Here is a 9,912-nt window from a genome sequence, read left to right as displayed (position 1 = left end):
GATGGCTAAACTCTGTCTACCATTCTCTTGCCAGGATCCAAATCCAGATCAGAAGAACCCATCAGAATCATGACAGTACCATCCCCTGGAATTCAAGCCTGACCTCCACAGCTCTAGCTGCTGTGTCCCACCCACAGAGGAGATCCTCTAGGTATTTTGTTGTCTTCAGATCCAGGTACATACACTTTAGGCCCAGCGTGTGGCAGTTATGAAATAAAGCAAATGTTTCAAAGACAAGTCAGACTTATTCCTCATTCAGATGGGTAAAACTATATTGAGTGTGAAGAAGAAAGGGCAGGGTAGGAAGAAAACCAGAGGAGAATTAAGAAGTGATTTCAATTTTTGAAGTCAATTTTATTGATTTGTTGACTGAGTCAATAAAGGAGTGAAGTTGAATTGGTTGATATCTAAATAAAAATATCCATTCTAGGACAACAGATGTTTGTAGCTCAGGTGAGCTTTTAATCCAAAGTAAGAAGTAGGGATTTCAGACCCACATTCAGAATCCTGAGGCCATGGTAGTTTTGAGATCTCCTCTTTGTAGTCCTGAGTGTTGACAAGCCCAGCTTGGTGTTCAATATTTGGCAACTCAGTAGGATGTCTGAGACCCTGCAGAATTAACTATGTATTTCAAGGTTGTAAGATAGGAGACAAGATTTGAGATTTGTGGCACAAATATTTTTTATCCCACCTTCCAAAATAGGCTGGAAGTAAGATCACAGTTGCCCTTCTTAATGGTAACAACTACTTAGCCTCCCAGTTCCCGCATGAAATTACAATATTTAACCAATGTAGAAAACAGAATATACTTTACTGGAAACTTCCCCTACATACTGTTGAATCTGTATCTTTAAGTTTGGTCAATGCAGAAGTGAGCAGGTGAACAAAAAGTGTCCTGTGGTGTCTATGGGTGGGTGAACAAAAGGTACCCATCCTGCTGCTTTGGTCCTTCAGAGAAGTGCACAAAATCAGCTGCATGCTGGTTTTACAGCTCTGTGCATGACTCTGAGGAGTTACAGGGTAGCTCTTCCCACTGCCAGAGTAGGAGGACCAGAGATAGGATCAAGAAAGCATCTTCAGTTGGATTTAGGTAGGTTATTAAGTGCTGATGATTCTTCTTCAAAGCTAATCCAGAAAAATGGAAGCAATGGGCCTGACTCACTGAGATAAATAGCTTAGAGGCAAGCAAATCCATGGTTTTGTAGATTTGACTTGAAAAAAAGCATTAATTCTTATAGATAAATATCAAAATAGAGAAATGATCAAATGGTGTGAGAATCTAGGAATACTGCATGGGAGGTAGGAATGAAAAATAGAAAGGGTAATCTTCAAGAAAAGAATTTGGCCTCTTCCAGTGGGAACATATCATTTGGAGGTTTTTTATGTTTGTAATTTTTTAAGGACAGAGATGCTCATTATGAATGTGTCTGTGTGTTTGGGCTTGGCCAGCCTAAGATTTTGTATATAAGGAGGCTTAGGAGTAATAATGTGATTAGAAGCGGGCTTGAAGAGGTTGGGGTTGCTAAGGAATTTGTTTTGAAGTTGCATTGCCTGGTAAACATAGTGCTTTTACTAAGATTTTGTGTTTATTGGGGTGGCTTTGCTAGCATCCTCCTGCTCCATTTCAAGCTGTGCCCTTTGGAGTTGTGCTTTTAAACCTTTGAACACTGCTCATATGAGGTATAAAAGGGTTATCCCAAACTATGTATATCTGTTGCCATGAGCTATTGACAAATGTAATATACAATAATACACATGTCTGGAAAGTAGGAAGATCTATATAAGTAAGGGAAATGTATGAATTTTATACTGAAAGCTTTGATTATAAAATGAGCCATTATGTCCTCTGCCTTATTTTGAAGCCATTCACCTTTTATTACTGTAACTTTTGCAATGCCTCATTTTCCCTCCAGCTATCCTCTAGTCCAGTTAACTCAGCAAGCACAAGTTTATGATGGATCATTTAAGGAGCTGGAAAATTTTAATGGTTAGCCATGGCAGTTACGATGTGTAAGACTCTAACTGCTTTAAGTAAAAGGACAAAGTTCAAAATATAACTCCATCTTTATAAGTGCTTTAATTAAAACCAATCTTATTATGAAAAACAAACCAAAAAAACCTTGCATTGATGGATGGTAGCTATTTGCAATTTCTTGTTTTGGCTGGATGCATTGAAGGATTTAAAATTTAATATTTAAGGTGTGCCTTAAACTGCAAGGTTCCCTGATTTTATTCTCATCTAGGAATTTTTGCTGCTTCAGATAGCTGACAACATGCAGATCCATACTCTATCTCTTAAGATTTTCTTTTGGAACTGATTCCAGGTGAAATTTTCTTAGGGAAGATGTGGCTAGAAGCTGGGTATGCAAAGCATGTTTATGGCAAGGAAAGCCAGACGAGTGAGGGTCAAAAATCTAGTTATAAAATTTAAGGGAGACACTAGGTTTAAATAAACATATTCTCCAAACTTAGTGATTAATTTTTTTCCTTTTTTGATCATCTGGCCATGTACTTAGAGAAGACTCAGTTCCCTGAAAATGGATTACTTTGAATATTCTCTGCAATAATTTAATGTGGTACTCTCCATTTCTCTACCAACTGCCTGTTGCTAAGCCACCAACACTTACTGTCCTTAGGAAGAACTAATATACAATAATCAACTTTGTGGAAGGCACATCTATGTACATAAACTTTAACTGGGAAGTTGTCTTTAAATAAAAATGACACAATATGCTCCAAAGCTGTGTGTGATTACAGAATGAGAAGCTGAAAAACTACTCACGTTTATCACGTAAATCCTCAGAGAAATATTACGGTTTCACCACTAGGTGGAAATAGAGTAATTTTGAGTATGCTTTTTCAAGGCCATGAACTTCTACTGCAGGAGTACTTCATAAACTGAAGGGGACCTAAAAAATCATTTAGTATTAATTCTCATCTCCTTAAATTCATAGATGATAAAACTAAGCTTCAGAGATATTAAGTAAAATTGCATCTGTCTTGAAAAAGGCAGTTTTCTAAGCTACTGGAAGAAGAGTTGCTAGTAATTCTTGATTCTTCAGTCATTTTTATCCATAAGAAGAATGTGTTATTATCTTCCAGTGTGAAGGAAAACATGATATAACACCTGTATTACCTATGTGCTGTTACTAAAAATAACGAACAGCACAGTTACTAATGTTCGTAAGGACAGGTTAGGATAAAACTATTGTTTCTTGTTTCCTATGTTGTAATTAATCACAATCAAGTGATGATTCTCCTCCTTCTTTCCAAGAAGAAATACTCAACCATCTCCAGAAAGTTACATGAGACTTCAATGAAATTTGGTTTCACAACATTTTTGGTTTTACACCTCATAATGGGTGCAAGGTAAGTAGCCTAGAATAGGCCTTTACTTAGCGGGTGAAGGCAGTACTTAACTGCTTTTTCACAGCTTAAAATCCATTACCATTACTCTTGAGAAGGAAAGAATCTGAGTAGTAGAGCTTAAGGGGCATTAGAAATAATCTACTCGAATCATACATCTGTATATGCATCAGATGTGGTGTCTGAAAACAAGACATTCAATGTGTTTCCCTGAGGAACAGAGCAATCACCATGCCCTTTTTTGTTCCACAAGATACAATAACGGTTATTATTTTGGCCATATAGCTTTGTTTTGTCTGTATGTTTTAACACAAAAGAATTATTTCCACTCATCACATCAGAGATTGTGTTTAAACTTAAGTTTTAGGTAAGGCCTTGGGATTAAAGGCTATTTCTTAAGTACCTAAGTATCTAGTACTCCAGTGCCATTATCTTTTTGATATTTCTGTAACATGTTAGATTATGATAATTTAAAAATTAATATCAGAGTGCTGCGTCCTATTATTACTATATATAGTCTATACAGAAATGGATAAGACATGTTGAAATGGCACATGAAGAGCTCAAGTTCAAACACACAGGCAGCCCTAGGAGCTGCCTGAAGTGCCTGGTAGCCAGGGCTTCTCATCACTGAGTAAATGATGCACTCAGCTTCCCTCAGAACACGAATATTTTCTGAGCAGTAGGGCCTCGGGTGTGGGACATGCAGACCCTTATTGGGAAAACAACTGAGTGTTAAATGGTACCACAAGGAAGACTGGTGTGACCCTAAACTGAGGGCAGGGACTTGAAAGGGATGCAGTTCAGGGAGTACATGTCCTGCAGCATGTTGGGAGATAGCAAACCAACCTCAGATTTCAATTTTGTCAAGGATGATAAAGAACTAGTAGTGTCTCGGTGACTGTGGTCTACTCAGAGCTCCATCACAGCTACCCTGAGCCCAAGGCAATCAGGTGTGGTCTGATTTCATAAGGTCTTCAGTGAGACGGACCTGGATGGGGATTCTGGTTCTACCACTGTGAGAACTATCTTTGCCCTATTTTCTCTTTTGAAAAATTGGGATAACACCCCTAGCAAAAATATAGTGGAGACCAATGTCTATAAAGTGCCCAGGAAGCACATCTAGCACTTAGTAGCTACTCAATAAATGCACATTACCGCTATCGAAACGGCCAGCCTGTGTGGCAACTTCCTCACCTCAGTCCATCTGACTTCCAACAGGCACCCGGAAGCACCAAGTAATAAATTGTGAAAAGTACACTTTGAAACGTATCATGTTCTACGCACATGTGTAGGGTATTATTATAGTTCAAGAGAAAGAGGGAACCCGCTGGTGTCTGAGAAGAAATCTGCTGGTGTCTGAGAAGAAACGGTGAAGGGTGCACTACAAAGGGAATATAAACTAATCAAACATTCTTGAATGGCAATGACAATCACTAAAGTTGACACTTCCTGCAGTCTTTTAGTTTAGAAACCACACTTCCCGAGACGTCCCCCATCCCAAAAGGGATAAAGTCCTCCAGCTCAACTCAGTTATATCCCCACTATTGGGACAGGGAGACCTGCGGATGGCGAGAGCAGGTTCTCTCAGGAGGGTGTGGATTGTGAGCTTGTGCGCTGGCGAGGAGCAGAAGGTCAGGGAGGCACCGTAGTTAATGAATCAATAAACCAAACAGCCGATCAATCACTTCCTGCAGTCCGAGTCCGGCGAGGGCTAATCGATTGGTCCGGGTATTTTGAAAGGAAAAACGGCGGTGGATATGTTGTCAAACCGAGGGGTGCAGGAGAGGCGGGGCCAGGCCTCCAGGTGACCCCTCTGGCTTCCTGGGCCTGCAGAGGCGCCGAAACGTGCAGGCGCCGGCGTCCAGGAGGCGTGGGGCGCGCCGGGCGAGTGCCTGCTTGCAGGAGGCGCCCGAGAGGCCGTCGCGTACCCTGGCAAGAAGAGCTGGTTAGCACCTCCCGACCCCGAGAAGGCCCGGGGGGCGCCCGGCGGGCGGGGCGGGGACCGGGCGAGGCCCGCCTCCCATTGGCCGCATAGCGCCGCCCCGCCCGGGCCGCCGTTATAAAGCAGCCGCCGGCGCCGGGTGCCTCACAGCACGCTGCCACGCCGACGCAGACCCCTCTCTGCACGCCAGCCCGCCCGCACCCACCATGGCCACAGTTCAGCAGCTGGAAGGAAGATGGCGCCTGGTGGACAGCAAAGGCTTTGATGAATACATGAAGGAGCTAGGTGAGGCACCCGGCCTGGCAGCGCCTGCAACGTGGCGTGTTGTGCGGTCGTCTGACCCTAGGTCCCCGTCAGCGTGCCAGATTCCGGGGCAGGAGATGCTCGGCGTCCTACCCCCATTCCCTCCCATCTTCCCCACCACGCGGCCGTTGGGTGCAGCGCGCGCAGCACCACGCGGGCAGGCGGCGAGGAGCAGGGAGCGTGCGCGCCTCTTGCCCGCCCGCGGGCCGCAAGATTCCGGAGGTGGTCCACCCCGTGGTCCACCTACCTCTGCTTCTTTCCCTTCGCCCAAACGGCAGCCCTTCCGCGTTGCTTCTTGTCCTTTAGCGCGCGCACCCGTCACCTCACGCTGCACTTCTTTCGACCCCCTCCAGGCGACCCTGTATTTCCCTTTTTTTCTCCCTTTACTCATCCTTCCCCTTCCTGCCACCATTCTGTCTCTCCCATTTACCCCATCGTGGCAGCACCCACTCCCCTTTCTCTCCCTGTCGCATCTTTTGTTCCCTGTGGCGCACAGGTCACCCTCCGTTTTCTTCATGGGGACGCGGTGCTGGCGCGCAGTTTCCCGCAGAAATCCTGTGGAGGGGTCTGAGTGGCGCTACAGCTTCAGCTTGCATTCCTCTGTCAGCCCCGTCTCCCCCAGGTCCTCTGCTCGCCCTTACCAGTTGAGCCGAACCCTTTGGATTGGTACCCCATGGAACACTAGGGCCCCCGAGAAGCGTGGCGCCGGCGGTGCCGACCTGCTGCTGGCACTGCCGGGCCGGGGCGCCGCAGTGGGCGGGTGGCCTGTGGGAGGAGCGCAATGAGGCCTGGGGGTGGCCGTGTGTTGCCATCCTGGCCTCTGCCGCTTGAGGGTGAGGAGGAAGGAGGCAGTGGGCTTTGCTGGAAAACCGTAACAGAAACTGCCTGGCCCTCCTGCGGCTAACTGCATGCAAGATGGGTGTGGCCCTGCAGAAGGCAGATGACTTCTTGAAGCGTTCCGAGGGAGAATGAATCTCAGTAGCAAGATTCATTTCTCACTCAAAACAGTGCTTCATTATAAATTACTGTCCTTTTCTATGCCAGTGGCAGATTGCATGCTGATTGAGACACTGGATAAATTGCAAACAAAAATGGACCTTTGTCACAGGCCACTAGGAAGTGAGATGGAGTTAGCATAGCATGGATCCTTTCTGGAAGGGAGCTTCCAGCCCTAAGGGATGGCTGGGATTTATGAGGGTGCTTCAGAAGCCGGTATCCACAAATGTTAACCCGGTTGCTCGCTGGTGAAATAACTACCGTGACCCTCTATTGATACCTGGTCGCCGTGGCACTTCGGAATCACTCCTTCAGTAGTACCCTTTATCCAAGACCATGTGGTGTTAAGGCTGGTTTATGGTGAATCATGAGTGTACTTATGATACTATCAGTAAAGAAGGCAGTATTTTTCTTTTTCCTTGTAAACCTACATCAAGATGACTCTGGAAAAAGCGATTTACTGCACCTGTCCAATAAATAACAGTGTGTGTGTGTGTGTGTGTGTGTGTACAAGTTTAAGGCCCAAAGAACACTTTTCTCTGCCTGTAGAAAGCAAATTGTGTGTAGGTTTGGAGGGCTTGTTTCCAGGATTCTGGAGTCTTGAAGGTTGTCAAGACTCAGTTCATTAGGGAGCAGTCACAATGTGAAAAGAGCAGAGCCCATTTATTTGTCCAAAGTGAGAGTAAATAACGACTCAATTAACAGCATAAGGCACCAGCCCTGAGCTGGCAAAAGAGAAGGCTCCAAGGGGAACTTTAAAGCCTGGCTTGGTGTTCTTCATCAAGACAATCATGCTGCATAGGTTGTAGTCTCCTCATTTATGAAACAGTGATTTGGCCTGGATCTAAGATTCCTTATACATGTTAACTAACTCTAAGGGGAAAGAGATAGATCATAAATTACATGTTAACGTTGAGGGGAAATTGATAGATCATAAATTAAAATATAATTTAATGTGTTATCTTATACATTTCTATTGATTTATATACCTATGAAATAGTTTTTATATTGAAAGGTAGGATTTTTTTTCCATTTGTTAGCATCATGATTGTGCTGCTGAGTTTTAAAAGATTGTGCTATTTGAATATCTCAGGATCAATTTCTATTTTGTGTAGTCTATTAATCAAATATTTATCGAGAACGTTTATATGCCAGACTGTGCTGGAGTCATAGAATGTAATGGTTGGCAGAATCTAGTAAAAAGAAAAAGATTGAGCAAACTCCTGAATTTGCAATTTTGAATGCTTTATCTCCACCTTCTATCAACTGCTTTGAGTAAATAAAATTTGGAAGTCCACATTTCTTCCCCAACTTTCTGAAAGCCAGCATAGCATGGTGGCCAGAGCTCAGATTTGGAGCCAGGGTGCCAGTGCTCTTGGTTCCCAGCTCCATCACTTTCTAGTTGAATGATCTTGGGCAAGTTACTTCCGTGCCTCGCTTTCTCATCAGTAAAATGGAGACAGTAACATCTGCCTTTTACAGGGCTGTTATAAGGCTTACCTGAATTTCATATATGTAAAGTGCTGGCTCATACCGTGGGAGATATGTTTACAATAGTTATCAATAAGCAAATAAGTGAAAATATGCTGCACAAAGTGATTACAATGGAATTATTGCTTTTATCATGTAAATGATAACTTTGGTCTTCCTGTTATTTAACATGACTTAACATTCTACAGGAGTGGGAATAGCTTTGCGAAAAATGGGCGCAATGGCCAAGCCAGATTGTATCATCACTTGTGATGGCAAAAACCTCACCATAAAAACTGAGAGCACTTTGAAAACAACACAGTTTTCTTGTACCCTGGGAGAGAAGTTTGAAGAAACCACAGCTGACGGCAGAAAAACTCAGGTCAGTCGTGACATGTTATGAAATCACAGAAGCGTCTAGAATGATAGGCTGTATCAACATTTTACTGTTTATAGGCAAGAACTTAATGAAAAAGTTATTTTATGAATTCAATTTTGTCAAATTAGCAAAAGTATCAACTTCATCATAGAATTGGCATCTTTTATTAGCTACTAGGTTGAAAACCACAAACTATTGTGAATAAAATCAATATGGGTTAATGAAGTAGACTCAGAAAGGAGAAGGTAAAAAAATGTTGATTAAGGAGGTTATGAGTCATGGAAACTCTTGTAATGTACTTGGAAGATTAAAACGTTTACTTTGTTTTTGCAGACTGTCTGCAACTTTACAGATGGTGCATTGGTTCAGCATCAGGAGTGGGATGGGAAGGAAAGCACAATAACAAGAAAATTGAAAGATGGGAAATTAGTGGTGGTAAGTGTCAAACTGCTGGGTCTCAGTCAGCTTCTTGTGTGCATTCATAGTTCACATAACTGTTCTATATCATTGATCATTAACAGAACTCAGTTTGGAAGAAAAAAAAGCAAAATAACAAGTTAAATACTAGAACACTAATTATTAAGAAAGTCCTAGTGGAGATAGAGAAGTGACATGACGTAGGAGAGGATTTGGCTGGAGTTGGGGGGAGTTCTTGCTTTGCTGCCACATCACAGTGGAATCTTGGCAAGCCACCAAACTGCACACATTTTTCTATATCTTTAAAATAAGGAATATTTGCCATAACCAAAAGAATAAAGATATATTCAACACATTAGTTTTCTGTAAAACATGCATATTATAAGCAAAACAACAGCTTCTGACTTCTCTCAAACCTGTGAATTCTGAAAGAAATTTTCTCCATCTATGAAGTAGGTTACGTGATTTCGTGGCACTTTGATTCTAATGTTTTAATACCACCACTGTTCTGGAATCTAAGGCTAACCTAACTCTTTTAATATCTTTCCTTCTTCTAGGAGTGTGTCATGAACAATGTCACCTGTACTCGGATCTATGAAAAAGTAGAATAAAAATTCCATCATCACTTTGGACAGGAGTTAACTAAGAGAATGACCAAGCTCAGTTCAATGAGCAAATCTCCATACTGTTTCTTTCTTTTTTTTTTTTCATTACTGTGTTCAATTATCTTTATCATAAACATTTTACATGCAGCTATTTCAAAGTGTGTTGGATTAATTAGGATCATCCCTTTGGTTAATAAATAAATGTGTTTGTGCTAATACATCTTGTATGCATTCTTTAAACCTTACAGGAAATTAGTGATGAGTTTTAATAATTATTAATTGAGTAAAGGTTGGGGCAGTCTTGAGGGTACTATATTGAGATGACACTCTAGCAATTTATATAGATAGCTACTCTTACAGGAAATACTGTACCAATTATTTAAGCTTGCCCTATACTATTTGAACTTTGTATGAATTCAGGAATCTTGAAT

At 42.3% G+C, this 9,912-nt stretch overlaps 1 protein-coding gene across 1 annotated transcript; it reads left to right on the top strand.

The window, feature by feature from the left end:
• Positions 1–5,420: 5,420 nt before the first annotated feature.
• Positions 5,421–9,699, top strand: FABP5 (fatty acid binding protein 5). Its single transcript, XM_031013953.3, has 4 exons — positions 5,421–5,596; positions 8,290–8,462; positions 8,793–8,894; positions 9,434–9,699. Exons 1-4 carry the CDS (start codon positions 5,518–5,520, stop codon positions 9,485–9,487), a joined length of 408 nt encoding a protein of 135 aa, XP_030869813.3. The 5' UTR covers positions 5,421–5,517; the 3' UTR covers positions 9,488–9,699.
• Positions 9,700–9,912: the final 213 nt, after the last annotated feature.

This window comes from Gorilla gorilla, chromosome 7 (assembly GCF_029281585.2).
Source record: "Gorilla gorilla gorilla isolate KB3781 chromosome 7, NHGRI_mGorGor1-v2.1_pri, whole genome shotgun sequence".
NCBI classification, from domain to species: domain Eukaryota; kingdom Metazoa; phylum Chordata; class Mammalia; order Primates; family Hominidae; genus Gorilla; species Gorilla gorilla.
The sequence above is the reverse complement of the archived record's forward strand: the minus strand, read 5'-3'. Positions and strand labels throughout refer to the sequence as shown.

What these genes read in the sequence shown, in the direction of transcription:
- FABP5 (XM_031013953.3), top strand. Translation starts at nt 5,518, where the DNA reads ATGGCCACAGTTCAGCAGCTGGAAGGAAGATGGCGCCTGGTGGACAGC. An exon ending in TGAATACATGAAGGAGCTAG is followed by an intron (nt 5,597 to 8,289) that starts GTGAGGCACCCG and finishes AACATTCTACAG; the next exon opens with GAGTGGGAATAGCTTTGCGA. An exon ending in CTGACGGCAGAAAAACTCAG is followed by an intron (nt 8,463 to 8,792) that starts GTCAGTCGTGAC and finishes TTGTTTTTGCAG; the next exon opens with ACTGTCTGCAACTTTACAGA.